We start from the raw sequence: 18,181 nt of genomic DNA, 5'->3' as shown, positions 1-18,181 counted from the left end.
ATTCTCCTCCGAGTGCCAACAACCTTCACTTTCAACTTGGACAATCAGTTTCTTCTACCGTGAGCATTTGTCATCCTATGAAAAAATCCGGTATTATTGTCCCCCTCCTTCAGCCACAACACCCAAGACTTATAAGACTCCCTCGCCTCTTTTCTTGCTTCACACTCTTCCAGATTTAAAGCTGAACATTTCTCTTTTTCATCCCAATACACAACCTGCCTGAGAGCTTCACCTTTTTTAGTCTCAATGAGACCAAACTCTTCTTTATTCCAATTCTTCAAAATATTTTTTAAGGCCCTCAATTTTGCATCTAAGATAAAGCTGGATGTCCCTATAAAATTTAAACTCTCCCACCACGTCTTCATCTTATCTTTGAAACTCTCCTCCAACCACATATTCTCAAATCTGAAAGGAGAAGGTCCCCTCTTCAAACCTCCTTCTAGGAGGACGGGGAAGTGATCAGAGACTGGTTTGGGAAGATTTCCCTGCACAGCCCCATTGAAAAGGCTATCCCATTTGTCTAACACTAAAAACCGGTCAAGCCTAGACTAGGCCTAGTTATTCAAGCCGCCTCTCCATGTAAACGGGCCCCCCATCAAAGGAAAATCCCTTAACTCCAAATCCTCTACAACTTCTGAGAATCTCCTCATTGAAGTAGTAAGCCCTCCTCCCCTACTACGCTCCTCTAGAAACCTTACCAAATTGAAATCCCCTCCCACACACCATGGGTCACTCCATAAACCTTTTATTGACCCAAGTTCCTCCCAGAAATCCTCTCTATCTCTACTGCAGACCGGCCCATACACTCCAGTGAACACCCACACTATAGACCGTCCACACAATTTTTGAACCGACACGAAATTGAGAAAACCTCTTCTTCCAAATCAACCAACTCCCCCAATCTGTTATCCCAAAACACCAAAATGCCACCAATTGCACCCCTCGAATTGACTGCTCTCCAGAGTAGATGTCTTCCCACCCCTAGACTACGAACAAGCCCCATAGTCATTTCTTTAATTTTAGTTTCCTGTAAACAAACCACGTCCACTCTTTGGGATTTGATGACTAACTTAATGATCTTCCTTTTATCTCTATCATTAACCCCTCTAACATTCCATGATAAAATTCTTATCTTCAATTACACCCTGATCCAAAAGCCCCTCCAAAAATACCCACGCTAGAACCCATTTTAGCTTTTTTATAGCTTACAGTCCACTCCAGCTTCTTGAGTTCCCCACTGGATTTTGAAGATTTTAAACTCGTCTTCCTAGACACCCCTTCCTTACCCTTTCGATCAATTCTCCCCTTCATCCTCCTTAAGAGGTACAAAATTACCTCTTCAAAACCTTCTGTCGGCATACCCAGGCAACGACTGAACTTCGCAAGACAGATTGAACTCCACCCTTAGATTCTTAATCATCCCTGTTGAGTTCTAGAGGAGTTCAATTAAATAACTAAAAGAAATCAATTCTGAGAACAGGGCAAAACCCTTTTCAGTTTCCAGAGGAACATATACGGGGAGTGAATACTTCATTGAATTTTTTCATTTTGGGTTTTCTCAACAGCTCTCATTTCTCAAATTTTCAGCCAAAACACTCAAAATATATGTTGTTAAACTCCTATTTTACATGCATAACCTGTCACATCTCAAAAAGTTTACCATCTTGAGAAAAAAATCTTTCTGCATCATGGCAAAAGAAGAAAAAAAACAACCATATACAGCACAGGAGAACTTGATACAAACTCCCTATTCTATCTCATACACAAATTTCACAAAACACTCACATCCCTGTCCGTACGGTTAAAAGGCTTCTACATACTGTACAAAGCATATAAACAGCTTGGTGAAAAGCCCAACAGAAACTATTTTTCAATTACTCCTTGCTTGATTAGCTGCTGAGTGAATAGGGTCAGAAACACTCTCCCCAAAAGCTACTTCTATACACATGACTATGTTACTATAAAATGTTTTTTTTTTTTTTTTTTACTTTTTTATCTAATTAATTATAACTTATTTTTAGGATCATGCATATCAAAATTCATAATTGATTTGTATTAATTATTGATGATCACATCTATTCCTGGTAATTTTTTAATGACCTCAAAGCAATACTGATCAGAAAATGTGCCATTACAATGTAAAAATGTTCGATCAATAATTTTTTATCAGACATTCAAGGAAAATTGAGCACAAAAATACTACTGATGCAAGAGCTTGTATTTGCAACTCACTTAGCAACTTTCTCTGGAGTTGCATACAATAGCTTGTATTTGCAAGAGCTGAGTTCTCTAAGGATCTCCTGTTGTTCGTTCCACTCCATGCTGGCACTTAAGTAAGCAGCAGGTATGTTTGCCTACAGGTTAACCCAAAAGAGAGGAAGAACGAATGTTATCAAAACTCAGATAAACAAAGACGATAAAAGCTAGACTAGAGTCAATTACATAGTATATGTTACCTGCAATAGATGCATTATTTGATCTTGAATTAGTGAGACAAGAGGAGAAATTACCAGGGTAATCCCTGGAGAAATAAGAGCAGGCAGCTGAAATATAACAGAACTAAAATGTGTAAGATCATCACTTGTACAGGAGTAATAAAAAAAACCTTCAGTTCATTGCATTATTGATTAACCAACTCCTAGATATATGATAAAGAAAAAAAAATATGGTCAGTTCCAGAAAAGTTGTGTAACAGGAACTTGAATTTTGCAACTGAAAAATCACGAACTGGAGTAGCAAATTGAGATGCAAAATGAAAACTGATGCCAGTAAGCAATTTCAGGAACCTCTGCAACCATAACCCTCTAACTTTATTAATGAACAGTTCTTCAGTTCATACAGAATCATATCAAGGCATAAAAAAAAGGAACCACCATAATGGTTAAATATTCTCTTACCTGATATGTCAGACTCTTTCCTCCTCCAGTAGGCATTAGAACAAAAACATCATATCCACTCATTGTAGCATTGATGACCTCCCTTTGATTGGGGCGGAATGAGTGGTTTCCAAAAACTTTCTTGTTGTTGGCCTGAAAACGGGACCAGTGAGTGTAACAATCAGAAGTACATGCAATGTAAATAGATTTTCAAACATCAATGCAGATGAGCACCTCCAGCTTCTTTGTCCATGGGAAGTTCCCACTACTCCACTTCTTGTCACTTGAGCCTTCAATATAGTTGACTTCGATTAACTTTGGGATATATGGTTCCCTCTCTAGAGGATATGGTGTAACACCAAACCTATCTATAGAAGAGAACGAAACTGATGATGTATTCCACTTCTCATAGTTGCCTGGCTCATTACGTAAATGCACCTGGGCATCAAATCTCATGGGATCAATCCCAACTGCAGTTGCTGGAGGGGTTTGAAATTGAGCCCAAGGAGTGGTGGTGGATGCAGAAAAATTTGAATTTTTCCTTTCTTCATCAACAGAAACCGAATGTAGATGTATCTCAAGCTGCTGAATTTGCTTATTCAGGTACAATCTAACAATGAACATATACAGGCAAGAGGGAAAACAATCTGTTAAGTTTCTGGTTCTTATATATCTATGCCCGCAACAAAACACAACTACACAGTAATAAAGTAATGTATCCATTCCACAAGATCTGATGTAGCCAGAATTCCTTCTGTCCTATTCTTTTCCTTTTCTTGTTTCCACAAATATTTATTCTTACTTGCTAAACACCAAAAAGGGAAAGGCAAAAAAACCAAACTAGTGAGGAAGAGAAGAGAGGAGTCCTACAAACCTATCTTGGCGAAGCTTCTCTACCTGCACTGATGTAAGGTCAACATTGTCGAGAAGTTCATTTGATATGACAATTAGCATGTCCTTCAATTCCTGTAAATGATTTGCAGCTTCTGGGCAAAGCCCTAGCTGTATAAAGTTCAGGAATCAGACATATTAGATGGCATCACAATAGAACAGAATGCAAGAATCACATATACCTTAAAGCCATGACTGCAGTTTGAGCACAATTCCAAAGGGAGAAATGTTTCCTCATGTTTTGCGATATTAACTGTGCTTAAAGTTGGAGTAACAGGTGGAAGCTTAGAAATTGATGGTTGAGGTGTGCAAGTTGATTGGTAGTGCTCCATAACTATTTGGTCCACATCAATATCCTGAAATCCAAAGTCAGTGCAGGAATCAGGCACACAAATCAATACTTAACATGCAAAAGCACATCATGAAGCATGAGCTAGATGAAAGAAAATGCCTGTCACAGTTCAAAAATTCATCTTTACCCCAAAGTTGGCTAAATAGAGTTAATAACTTGAATTGAGTAGAAAATTTTATGCCTTGTATAGCTGACATAGAACAACAAAATGAATGCAATAACAAAAGATGGAATTCCATTTTCAGACACGTATTGAATGCATTAATAAAATCATCAGATTTAATGCATTAATTAATATGATTTTCAGAAAACTAACGACGTGGCAAAAACTAAAAGGTTGATTAAATGAAGTTGATTTAAGAACTTGAAGAGTTCAGACCTGGAACTTGGCAAATTCTAGTTAACAGAGCTACAGATCAATATTTGCTGTTTTACAAAAATGGCATGAATTACCTCAAGTATGTCATCGTCATCTGTGCCATTAGGAAAAGCACCCACCAACTCTTTCACTTGGCCAGTGTGCACATTACATGTTCCAGATGATTGGCCCACAACTTGTATATGAGAATTATAAAGCATTGATGGTTTGGTCTCATTTTGCCCACCTTCCCGTCCAGCATTTTCAGCACAAGCACTACCTGACCGAAAAGAGTTGCCCCTGCAACTTGCAGTCTCACTATAGCTGGAATTGGTTTCACCCAAATTTTGATGTGGTAGATTATGTTCCAAATATTGATTATTCGTGTTGTGTGAGCTCTGTAAATTACATTTTCTAACATCCCGGGGAAATTCAACACTAGCATCCTTAAGTAATGGTGCCATTTTTCCAGGTTTTGAATAATTCCTGGAGGACAGCTTAAGACTGGAAAGGGCACCCCATGCCTGCAAAAAGTTTTCCAATCAAAAGTGTCTTAACAAAAAAATAATAATAATAATAATCAAATAAATAAATAAAAATAAAATAAATAGAAACTTCTCTCTGAATGTGCATAAAATGGAAAACAGGTCAAAGAAAAATGAGGTTAATGTAGTTAAATGTAAACTAAAAGCAAGATCAAGATTCTTGAAGTCTAAGCAACATAGTTCTCTGTAATAATCAGAAAATAGAGAAGAAAGGGAAGAGCAAGTGTCCCCCACTAAAGGAAAGATTAACCAATAAACCCCTAATGTGAGACTTAGGATATAACAAAAAAATACAACCTCATGACACCTATCTAAATTAGTTACCTTTTCAACTTGCAGACTCTGCAATCTTTGAATATGCTGAATTTGACATATCATCGGCCTAAAAAAATTAGCAACTATATTAGAACACATTTGAATAGACTCAAATATCATTCCATTTTGAGCAATGTGCACTTTAATAGATATAAATATCATGTCATTTTGATCAATATGCATTCATCTGAATTTACCATGAGTAAGGAAATTATTCAAACCTGAAGGGTAATTTTTTTTTATGGGTAACATTTTTAGTTTTTGGTCCCTGATAGACTCAAACCAGGAACATCCCACATCCCCACCGCTACCCCTTTTGTACTTGCACCAAGCCTCAATGGGAAACTTTACAGGCAATAATGAATAACAAGGACATTCTCAAAAATTAAGAACAACAGACTAGATAAAATAATGATTTTCCAAGGGAAATATCATTAAGTCAAAAATAAAAAGGTTCCAGGAAGGACTAGCTGTTCTTTAAGCCAAACAAAAGAAATGATCACGAGGAAACAAATCAAAGTAGCTCACAGAAATGTGAACCTTCAAAACCATGACTACCAGCAAGCAGACCAGAGACTCATAAATTGTCAGGGTGGAGTGAGTCCCCAGTAAATGTCTCTGCAACAATGCTCCTCTGTTAGTCAATAAAGCCACAACCCAGTCAGTGGACCCAGTTATCCAAGGAAAAGAGCAGCTCATCCCTCCCAAGGAATTTAAAATATTCCAAATCTTCATGCTCCCCACTTCCCATGAGAAACTCACAGGATAACAGTGGTTGCCTCCTTTCCACCCGTAAGTTACAAATTCCCATACATAATGCCTCTATCAAGCCTTCCAGCAAGGTAAAATCTCAGCCTAAATTTCCAATCAAAAACCCTCAGGCCTAGAAAAATCCCTTATCGTTCCATTATAGTGATCTAGTAACACCGCTCAAATTACCAACAGGCCATTGTTTCCCAATGAACATCCATTGAAGTAATCAAGATGCTCCGAAGGAGAAGACTCCCATACTTATAACCTCATTCTAATTCCTACTGATGATTCCCTCTAGATACCTCGGTCAATCCAACAAAATCACCTAAAGAAAAAAAGGCATGGATACTTACCATACCATCTTATCAATGGGAATCCTGTAAAACCTCTAAAAGCAATGAGCATTATCTATATCCGCTCTAGGAGGAATCCAAGACAACCTAGCCTGTTTTGCAAAATTCCAAGCCATAGGATAATTTTGAACTAGATTATCCATTGTCTCAAGAATATATAAACAGAGAACAGAACTCTCTAGATTAAATGCTTTGAAGAGCATACTTTTTCTGTAACCAGCTATAGACATTAAGCGTTTTACCAGCCACTCAACAGTGAAGTGTCTAACCTTGAAGGAATTCTAAACTTTCAATACCATTAATCTGAAGAAAGTTAAACTTTCAATACTATTAATCTGAAAAAAGATAAGGTGACCATTCACTCTTAAAATAAGCATGGAAAAAGAACTAAGATGAATCCAGAGATAATCAACAGATCTCTGGATCAAGAGATAATCCAGAACCTCTATTGTTTTGTTATGCAAATAACATATGTGACTACTTTGAGGGGTGGAGCCTTCAGAAGGCAACTATACAAGCAACAAGCAATACAGTAGGATGTGGTTGATGTCATAACTGGGTTGAGACAATTACAGGTTTAGTTGAGAGAACCTCAGACTGAACAGACTTGGAGGAAGAGGAACCAAAGTCCAGAATCTCTTATTTGGAAACAACAAAGAGGTAAAAAAAGGTGCAAAGTAACAGCCAAGATAAATCATCAAGTTTCCCGATTTAATAAATTACACAAAAAATAAAAGTTTGGAAGGGGAATGCTGAAACTAGCAAAATATTAAAAGCTTAATAATAAATAATAGAATGTTGTATTTTGATTCCACAAAGTATTTATATAATGAAAATTTGCTAGTGTTGAATCAAAATGATTTGCTTCTGTATTGGGTTAGTAACCAGTGTTGTATTTCAAATTATTTTCAGTGATAAAATCTGTAATTAAAAAAAAAAAAAAGAAAAACCTTAACATTCTATACCAATTGAGTAATTTAATATAATTATTCTCACATAAGACTTCCATGTACTTGTCAGCAAATTTAATTTTCATTCTGTATATTACACACTTGTCATGTTTGTATCCATAACTTAATAAACAGTGTGTTATTATTGTATCTATTAGCATCCTCAAAGTTTCATTTCAAATGGTAGTGTTTCAATAATGATTATCATCATTTCTTTCTAAAAAAATTCAATATCAATACTTTTCTTTTTTTTATAGGCTTTGATACCTATAATTTGCTCATATTCCCATCAATTAATCCTTGCTTTTGTGCAAATCAAAATGCTTCAAAGTTTTCCGATCAATGTCAATTTTTACCCCCGCCCCCCCACCCAAAAAAAAAAAACACACATTTGACAACCAGAAAACAAGCGTTTTCAAAGAATATTTTTTAGTTGTTTTCAATATTTTTTTTAGGGTTGTTTTAAAAAATAATCATACAAATATGAAAATTGATTAAAAATAAAGCACTACAAATAAAAGTAATTTTAAAAACATAGAAAATAGGTTAAAAACATTTCAAGTTCAAACAAACATTTGTTCTACAAAACAATCAAAAACAGTTATCAAATAGGGCCCTAATTTTTTGAACTATTCCTAAATGGAATGAGAGTACTCTCACTTGAACTCCACATCATCAAAAGACCCATGTAGGACTAAATTGATATTTGGATATCATCTCTCAAGAGAAAAACAAGCCCCAACAACAAGGGAGACACTTCCAACCTTTAATAATGAGACATAGTCACAGAAGAATCAGCAAGCAAACACAACTTGAATTCTAAAAGGAATGTTAATAGCCAAAGGATAAGGTGAAACATGGTCTAACAAATGGTTTGACCAAACAATATGTGGCAATGACCAAGTGAAATGGGCCAAGTGAAAATGACATGATAGAAACTATTGAATGGAGACTTTGAGCATCATGCATGAAATGAAGTGAGGCTTGTAAAGCATTCTATACAAAATTTGTCTCATAAAAATTTTAAATCCTCATGCACTATAACAACTAATGCCTACTCCAATTCATGGCAAGATCCAAGGGATCCCAAGATTTTTTAGGACTCAATGTCAATTTTTCTTAATTAAGGTGTTGGAAAACTATTATCCTCAATAGAAGAGGGAATGATATGAGAACCTTGAATTGCCAGCTAAAGCAAGGACTAAAGGAAGTAGTATGCTTCAAAAGTGGGCCAATTATTGCCTTAGTCTTCTAAATGGAATAAGGAGCAAATCAATCTTAAGAGAATCTCCTTCCACAAGTCGAGTGTTTAATTGTGCCCAATCTTACTAATCAGCCACCTTCCATACGTCAAGTGTTTAATTTTTGACTAATTATCCTCTTAATATTAAGAGAATCTCCTTGTTCTTTGCTATCCAGGCACCCTTGGCCTATGCCTTGTGCCTCAGTCTACCCTTTTGTTAAGAACCATCAATAATATTTTTTGTTTGCCTATCATAAAAATTAGAGAATCTTCTAAAATCTACTTATTATAATCTGATCTATAAATGAGCCTCCTTTCAAAATAGAGAAGACCTTTTGGCAATTTGTTTTAGAGAGCCTTTGGAGACTTGTTTGGAGTGAGTCTAGGAAAACTTTAGAGGATCCTCTACCAATACATTATAAAGAATATCCAAGGATGTTTTAAGCCAAGGGGCTCAAAGATGGTCTAATAAGTATCCCAAGTTAGAAACCTATCAAAAAACAAAGTATCATAAGTTAGAGATGTAAACCTAGGTTGCTAGAGACATGAGAAACAGTTGAAAGCCCCTTCTTCTTTTTTTGACAAATAAAAGCATAGAAAGATACATATATAAAGAAAAAAGGGAGCGCAAAGGCCAACCCAAAGCATATAGGAAGTATATAACAGGCGCCTAAAGGCAACAATAAAAAAGAAAAGGGGATACAAAAAATCTCACCTACCCTCATGTAGAACCTAACCAATCAAAAAAGTTAATTAAAGGTAAAGGTCTTGCATTTATAAACAACTTAGTCCAAGACTAAAAGCTACAAACAAAAGAGTTCTTCATCATATGAATCAAAAGCTCCTCATCGTCAAAGGCAATCCTGTTTCTTTCCTTCCACACCGTCCAAAAGAGACAAAAGGAAGCCACCATCCAAATCTTCTTATGCTTCTTGCCCACAAATGAGTCATACCAACCAAGGAGAATCTCTCTAACCAACCATGAAAGAACCCATGTCACACTAAATAGAGCAAATAATAAATCCTGCAAAACCCTAGTCTTAGAGCAATGGATTAGAATGTGATCAATAGACTCTTCTTGAGCAAGACAAAGGAAACATCTATTAGCTAGGGACCACCCCGTCCTCTTTAGTCGATCCAAAGTAAAAACTTTACTCCACGAAGCTTCCCAAGAAAAAAAAACCCACTTTGGAAGGAACACAAGAGTTCCATGATTACTACTCAAAAAGTGTTCTTTGATAGCTTGTAATAAACTCTTTTAAACACTTTTGAGTAGTAGTTATTGCCTTTTAACCCAATTAACATGTTAAGGACCCTTGCAATCAATTCTAATCAAATTATGTTAAGTTTTGGTGTTTTGGTAGCCTTTTGATCACCAAAACAATCCGAGATTGAGGAGAGTTATATGGAATCTTGGGCAAAGCAATTGGAAGCTCAGAAACATGAAGAACCGAAGCTTTGAAGTCCTTTGCCATAAGAAAATCCGGAATGCAAGGAGAAGAAGTAAAGAGAATTTGCCATGAAGCATATTCTTGATGACAGTCGTGTCAGCCACTTTTGGAGCACTTTCTAAAGTCCAATTGATGCATGCTATATGTCATTTCAAACCTCAGGAAGTCAACAATCCAATGCTTCAAACGGTGCGCAATTTGGAGTTGAAACGAAGAAGTTACAGCCACTACAAGTCAATCACTCTAAGCTGAAGAAAGCATTTTGCAAAAGTGTTGCGAAATCACCCTTTTGTTGCGAAGTGATTTCGCAGCCTTTTTGTACAGTGTGGTGGATTTCCTCCTGAAGTTGCCCGATATATGCGACAAGTTGGAAGTTGAGAACCTCAAGATGAAAGCCAACTTCGCAGCCCTGCGAGAATAACCTTTTGCTGCGAAGTGATTTCGCAGCCCTTTTTGTATGTCTGCGAAATCTCGCAGACATCATTTTCTCTTGCGAAATGGTCCTTAGTGCGTCCCGATATTTGCTACCGACATTGGGAGATATTTTCCATCATATTTTTGTTGTCTAAATCCCAAAATTCTCCTTGTAAGCCACCAATTACAAGATTCCTTAGCTTTTAAGTTAGTAAAAATAGTAAATATCCATGTAATAATTAGTTTTGTATTATGTTCATATATAAACCTCTCGAGAGCCTGTTCTCGGGGAGGAGACCTTTTGTAAAGTTTCGGAAAAGCAAGTAAAGTGCAGGTCCTTTGTTTTGCCTTACCTTCTCACTTTGTATTTTTTATTTCTTACTAAGTTATGCACTCTCTGAGGAATTTTCCCCAGAGAATGAGTAACTAAACCTTTAGTTCCTTGGAGCTAAGGTTGCCGAGGAAGGTTCCAAGTGCAAGAATGCAAAGCTCTGTGGTTTCAGCCATGAATGAAGAGGAAGTGAAATCCTTTAGTGATTTCTATGTTTTTGGTAAACTTAAAACACCTTAGAGTCACCTGGGCCAACACTTGGTAAGGCAAGTGATCTCCAACCATGAAGATGCACTAGTTTACCCCTTGCGAGCCTTTGGGAGGTGACTTGTAGGTAGGATTTTCTGGAATTGCCAACACTTGGTAAGCTTTTGGACTCCAAGGAGACATCCATTAGTTATCTCTTGCGAGCTTGAGAAGGGAAGTCCAAGGTTAAAGATCACCTTGAATGGTTAAAGCTTAGTGAGAGGTTTGAACCATTGCAAGTTGCATCAGTGAGAGAATTAAAGCTGAAATCTAATTAAAGGATGTATCTGTACCACACCGGTTAGAGAATTGACTATATGTTGATTCTCTCACACGAGGAAATGAACCAACTGACCTGAGCTATGTCTTTTGCATGAGGAACCTCCCCAGTGAACCTGACCCTCCAAGGAATGTTTTTCTTCCTAAGTAATTTCCATCACTTGCTTTGTAGTCATTTTAAATCTAAATTTTTACCAATCAAAGTTTTTGTTTTATTTCGTGAGCTAACCTTGAAATGAAAAAGTACCAATTCACTTTGAATTGGTATCATTTGTAATTTGGAAACCCTTCCCAGTGAACGATCCTAGAGCCGCTATACATAATAGTTTTTTCTTTGCTACCCTAGTATATGGTGTAATAGGTTATAAATTTTGTTGATTACTCCCTCAAACAAGGAGCACCAGCTGGACATGAATCAGCTGAGACACCAATTGAGCATGAATCACTCCAAATGGTTCTTCTTGGAATCATGACTATGTTTCCAAGCTCCAATGCACCATAAAGGGACTTAACATAAAATTTCCCATCTTTAGTCTTTTTCCATAGCACTCTATCCTCCAAATCTGCACTTACCCTCTTCCCTTATATAGTCAAAAGGAGTTGTTCCACCAAGTCCACCTCCTAATCATTAAAAGGCCTAGAGAAACAAGGGTTCCGATGCCACCCCCCCCCCCCCCCCCCCCCACCAAACGAAGAGTCCCAAACCTCCACCACCCACGCCTTTTTTTAAGCTGCCAAGGCATGCAAAGAGGGGAAAGAAACACACGAAGCATCGTCACCGCACCATTTATCCTACCAAAATCTCACTCTTCTACAATTCCCCCATGGAAAACACAATATTGTTACTCAATAAAGATCCTTCCTTCTTGATATCCTTTCATAACCCCACTCCATACCCCTCCCTCACTTCTCAAATACACCATCCCGCTTCTTCTACCCCAAAGTTTCTACTAATAACTTGCTTCCAAAGAGCCCCTCTTTCTTCCACAAAGTGTCAACTCCATTTATACAAGACGACCTTATTAAGAGTGGAAAGGCATCTAACACCCAAGTCACCCTTACTTTTATCTGAGCATACAACCGCCCACTTTACAAGATCAAGCTTCCGTTCCAAAGGAGCCCCCCTTCCAAAGAAAGTTCCTTTGGATCTGCTCTAATCTCAATCTAACCACTCCAAGCATGTGCAATAATGACATGAAGTAAATGGGCATACTAGACAAAGTGCTCTAAAATGAGAGTGATTCTCTCTCCTTTAAATATAAATTGTTTTTTTCCACATGGCTAACCTCTTATAAAACCTCTCCACCACATCCCAAACCGCCACAAATTTATGTGGTGCACCCAAGGGAAGCCCCAAGTAGGAGGAGGGAAGTGCCCCACCTTGCAATTGAGCTCAAGGCCAAAACCTTCAAATTCTCTACCCTCCCCACCGGTAAAATCACAATTTTGTCCAAATTATTTCTCAAACCCATAGTTCTGAAAGGCGCGCCTAAGGCGCGCCTAGGCTCGGGGCGGCGCGATGCCACCCTCCGGCGCCTCGCCTGAAGAGAGGCGACACCCCTTCACAAAGGCGCCACTTAGGCGCGCAAGGCGCTCGCCTCCAGCAAGGCGCGAGGCGGTCGCCCGAGTCGCCTCTGACAGCCCAACCAAGTACGCGCTCCTCCTCCTTCTTCTTCTTCTTCCTCCTCCAGTCGGGTTGCAGAGACGGGGCAACAGCCCTAGCTTTTTTTTTTTTTTTTCTGGGCCCAAAACGACGCCGTTTTGGACACTGTGCACTTAAGTGAACAGGGACCAAAATGACGTCGTTTTGGACCCTGTTCTTTTAAAAAAAAAAACTCCTTCCATCCAGCCCCCTTTTCTGGTCTTTCTCAACCCGAGACCACTGCCATTTTTTGCCCTAGCCTCTTCCGTGCTGAAGAAGTGAAGAAGAAGAAGAAAAAGAAGAAGAAAAATAGGGGGAAAATAGGAGAAAAATAAAGGGGAAATAGTCACGTACCTTCCGGACCTCGGTATTTTTCTTTTTTCTTCACTTTTCTGCATTTTTTTCCATTCTTACCTCATAACTCTCATTGGTAATTTTTTTTTTTAAATATAAATATTATATTTTGAGTTTTTGACATGAAAATTTTACAAAATAAAAATAAATAAATAAAAAGCACTCATGCATATTTGTTGTTAATGTGATATTTGATAATGTGATATGCATTTTTTTTCTCAATTTTTTTTCTTAATTTAATTATAATTATTTTATTGTGGAGTATAGATAATTTGTTTGCAAGATGGATAATGAGAGTGAAACTCAAGTGGACTCTAGTGCAAGTGGAAGAAGAGATCCGAGGTGGAAATATGGTCGTTTGGTTAATGAAAAAGATTTGAACACCATCATATGCATTTTTTGTGATAAAGTAACCAAAGGAGGCATCTATAGACACAAACAACATCTTGTTGGTGGATATAGAAATGCTAAAAAGTGTAGAAAATGTCCGGAACATGTTAGAGAAGAAATGGAAGAGTATATGAGTTCCAAGAAAAATCAAAAAGAGCAAATGAATATGGGGAGCGAATATGTTAATGAAGATTTGTTTGGTTTGGAAGATGAAGATATTGATGAGGAGATTAATAGTAGAACGAATGTCACCAACATTTCTAGTGGAGGTAGTAACCAAGGAGGAAGTGGTGGTAGGACGTTTTCTTCAAAAAAACCAAGACAAAAAGGTCCTATGGATCATTTTTTCACTCCTAATGCAGAGATGGTTGTTCAAAATCAAAGGAGTGGAAAGATGAATCAAACTACCATCAATGATGCCTACAAAAAGGAAGCAAGAGAAAGAGTTTGCACGCTTATCACAAGATGGATGTATGAGGCTGCTATTCCATTTAATGCAGTCACATATCCGAGTTTCCAACCAATGATTGAGGCTATTGGCCAATATGGTGTGGGTATGAAGGGACCAACTTTTCATGAGGTAAGAGTTACTAACCTTAAGAAAGAATTGGCTCTCACAAAAGATTTGATGAAAGATCATATGGTGGAATGGGGGAAAAATGGATGTTCAATTATGTCGGATGGATGGACCGATAGGAAAGAGAGAACTTTGGTGAACTTTTTGGTTAATTGTTCAAAGGGAACCATGTTCATGCAATCCATTGATGCTTCTTCAATGATTAAGACGGGAGAAAAGATGTTTGAGTTACTTGACAAATGGGTAGAGCAAGTTGGTGAAGAGAACGTTATTCAAGTTATAATAGATAATCACTCAAGTTATGTGATGGCAAGTAATAAATACTATTTCTTGAATTTTTATTTACTTTTAAAATTTGAATTATTTATCTTGAGAACTTATGTAAATTTATTATCTACAATTTCATATAGGGAGGTTGTTAGAATTAAAGCGTCCACATTTGTATTGGACACCATGTGCTGCACATTGCCTTGACTTGATGTTGGAAGATATTGGAAAGCTACCAAACATCAAGAGGACATTGGAGAGGGCTATATCACTAAATGGGTATATTTATAATCGCTCAGGGCTACTCAACATGATGAGGCGGTTTACTGGACAAAGGGAATTGCTTAGGCCTGCTAAGACTCGATTTGCAACTGCTTTCATCACATTATCGCGATTGCATGAACAAAAAAACAATTTGAGGAAGATGTTTACAAGCTCAGATTGGTCAGATAGTAAATGGGCAAAAGAGCAGAAGGGGAAAACTATAGCCAACATAGTTCTAATGCCTTCATTTTGGAACACTATTGTGTTTTGCTTAAAGGTTTCGGGTCCCCTAGTTTGTGTGCTTCGTTTGGTTGATGGTGAAAAAAAAACTCCTATGGGATACATCTATGAGGCCATGAATAAAGCTAAGGATGCAATTGTGAGAAGTTTTAATGGAAATGAAAAGAAGTACAAAGAAATCTTCAACATCATTGATAAGAGGTGGGAGATTCAGCTTCATCGGCCTTTGCATGCAGCAGGGTACTTTTTGAACCCGGAATTCTTCTATGATAAGCCAGAAATAGAGCATGATGCCGAGATTATGAGTGATTTGTATAAATGCATCTTAAGGCTAACAAGAGACCCTGCTAAGCAAGAAAAAGTTGTGGCCGAAGTGAGTTTGTTCACAAATGCCCAAGGACTATTCGGGAATGAGTTAGCTGTTAGGACAAGAAAGACTAGAGCACCAGGTTAGTTATTTAGTTTTGTTTATTTAAATGATTAGATTGTATTTTTGCTAAAATAGGTGAATTGTTTCACTAAATTGTTAATATCTATACTACAGCTGAATGGTGGGCTGCATATGGAGCTTCAGCTCCAAATTTGCAAAAGTTTGCAATGAAAGTCCTCAACTTAACATGCAGTGCATCAGGTTGTGAACGAAATTGGAGCATCTTTGAAAATGTGAGTGACCAAATCCAAAATAATTACAAGTAATAGTCTAATAGAGTCTTGAATGTAACTTAAAAGTTAAAATTTTAAAATATATTTATGAGCTTATGAATTTTTGCAGATTCATAGCAAGAGGAGAAATAGGTTAGATCATCAACGCTTGAATGAATTGGTGTACATCAAGTATAATTGAGCCTTGAAGAGAAGATACAATGAACGTAACACCATTGACCCAATTTCCTTGAAAGATATAGATGATAGCAATGAATGGTTGATAGGGAGAATGGAAGATGAGGATTCTCATGGAGGTGCACAAGATGATTTTGTATTTGATGATGACAATTTGACATGGGGTGATGTTGCTAGAGCTGCTGGAGCTAAGGAGGCCAGGTTTGATACTAGAGCTAGAGCTAGAGCAAGCTCAAGCATAATACCACCAATAAGGGGGATAGCTTCAAGTTCTAGAACTTTGCCTTCTTATTCACTAATAGATGAAGATGAAGATGAAGACATGGTTGATTCAACAGATGAAGAAGATGGGGAAGGCTACAAATGTGGTGATGGAAATGATGATGATGATGATTTTGTTGATTTAGAGGAGGAGTGATGATTGCTTGTTGTGGACAAATTTGTGATTTAAGTGTTTTTTAATGATGTTTTTGAATTGTGGACAAATTTCATGTTTTGGACCTTTAGGTTTGGAAACTTTGGATTTGGATATGTATTAGGCAATTAGCAATATGGATTTGGATTTGTTTTTATGCTTGGAGTTCTTTATTTTTATGTTTTTTGTTTATTAAATTGAAGTTTTGGATGATATTTGATGATTTATGTGTTGAGGACAAATAAATGATTGTTAAATTTGATTATATTATATAAAAATATATATGTAAATTAGGGTGCGCCTTACTTCACTAAAGCCCACGCCTTAGATGCGCCTTGCGCCTCAGGCTCCAGGACTACTTTGCGCCTTGGTGCGCCTTGAGCCTTTTAAAACTATGCTCAAACCTAAGATGGCTTTAAACTACATTAGCAACCAACTCAACTAAGCCATCTGATCTTGAGAAGCCTCACAAAATACAAACATCAGTAAACATCAAATGAGTGATTTAAGCCTCATCTTCACCCTTCCCCTTTACCCAACATCCTATCAAAAATCTCCCAGTCACTGCTTTATTGATAAGACTACTTAAAGCCTTCATCCCAATCACAAATAGATAGGGCGATAGAAGATTCCCTTGCCTCAATCCCATAGTGATATGAAAGAAACCTGACGGAGTGCCATTAACTAAAACAGATAACATCACAGTAGAAATGCACCACCTTATCCAGCCTGCCCACTTCTCCCTGAAACTCATTTTTTGCATCACCAAGAGCAAAAAATTTCAATTTAAGTGATCATACGCCTTCTCTATATCAAGCTTGCACAACACTCCCTTCTCATTGCTTTTCAACAAAGTATCTATAGCCTCATTTGCGATAAACACAACATCAAGGATTTGTCTTCTCTCAACAAAAGCATTTTGGGATCAATACACCACCTTACCTACCACCTTCTTTAGCCTTGTAGCTAACACCTTTGCCAACAACTTGTACAAGCCTCCCACCAAACTAATAGGTCTGAAGTCCCTAAAGTCTTCAACCTCTCCTTTTTTTACGACTAAAACGGGGAATGTAACATTCAAGCTCCTTACAAATCTTCCATACTCATGGAATTCTCTTAAGAAACCCATAACCTAGTCTTTCATGAACTCTGAACTAAATTGCCAAAACGCTAAGGAGTATCCATCCAAGCCAAGTGCTTTGTCCCCGCTCAGTTTTTAAAAGGCGAAGACTACCTCTTCCACAGAGAAAGCTTTCTCCAACTTGGCAGCATCCTCACCTCCAATTCTTTCAAAATCCAACCCATTCAAACTTGGATGCCAATCACCAGGTTTCGTCAAACAAATTCTAGAAAGCACTAACCACACCCCCTGAATCTCATGCTCTTCTGATAGGTAGGTTCCGTTACTTTTAATCTTGGCCAGATAATTCCCCCTTCTATGAGAGTTAGCCATCCTATGGAAGAAGCCAGTGTTCCTATCACCTTCCCTCAACCACACTTCTCTAGATTTGTATCCAAGAAACTTCTCTAGTTAAAAGCTCCTCATAATCCCCTCTCTGTTGCCACCCTTGATAGTCACTTTAATCTCCCTCAAGTTGAGGATTCTTATCCATCTAGTCATCTCAATAGTGAAGGCTACATCATTAATCTAACATCAAAATATTATCTCCACACTGCATCTATGCCTATATTAGCTCCCCCTGCAAAAGAACATTAAAATAAAGCGTACTTCCAACTACCCCTTTAATCCCCATGTTCTCCACAAATACTTCCATGCATATCAAAGCCCATATCCAAGGACCCATGACATTCCTCAAAAAATTACAACAATTCTT

At 37.5% G+C, this 18,181-nt stretch overlaps 1 protein-coding gene across 3 annotated transcripts in view; it reads right to left on the bottom strand.

Moving 5' to 3' along the window:
- Nucleotides 1–18,181, bottom strand: part of LOC100245652 (ATP-dependent DNA helicase Q-like 4A) — a 35,869-nt gene that overhangs the window by 12,446 nt on the left and 5,242 nt on the right. For all 3 annotated transcript variants that reach the window (XM_019223772.2, XM_019223771.2, XM_019223773.2), the window contains 8 exons: nucleotides 5,347–5,404; nucleotides 4,573–5,001; nucleotides 3,950–4,123; nucleotides 3,751–3,878; nucleotides 3,111–3,486; nucleotides 2,898–3,029; nucleotides 2,457–2,543; nucleotides 2,233–2,354 (listed from right to left, as the gene is read on the bottom strand). In XM_019223772.2, coding sequence (XP_019079317.1) covers nucleotides 2,233–2,354; nucleotides 2,457–2,543; nucleotides 2,898–3,029; nucleotides 3,111–3,486; nucleotides 3,751–3,878; nucleotides 3,950–4,123; nucleotides 4,573–5,001; nucleotides 5,347–5,404 — 1,506 coding nt within the window. The remainder of the gene's footprint in view (nucleotides 1–2,232; nucleotides 2,355–2,456; nucleotides 2,544–2,897; nucleotides 3,030–3,110; nucleotides 3,487–3,750; nucleotides 3,879–3,949; nucleotides 4,124–4,572; nucleotides 5,002–5,346; nucleotides 5,405–18,181) is intronic.

Source organism: Vitis vinifera, chromosome 12 (genome assembly GCF_030704535.1).
Source record: "Vitis vinifera cultivar Pinot Noir 40024 chromosome 12, ASM3070453v1".
Classification (NCBI taxonomy): domain Eukaryota; kingdom Viridiplantae; phylum Streptophyta; class Magnoliopsida; order Vitales; family Vitaceae; genus Vitis; species Vitis vinifera.
The sequence above is the reverse complement of the archived record's forward strand: the minus strand, read 5'-3'. Positions and strand labels throughout refer to the sequence as shown.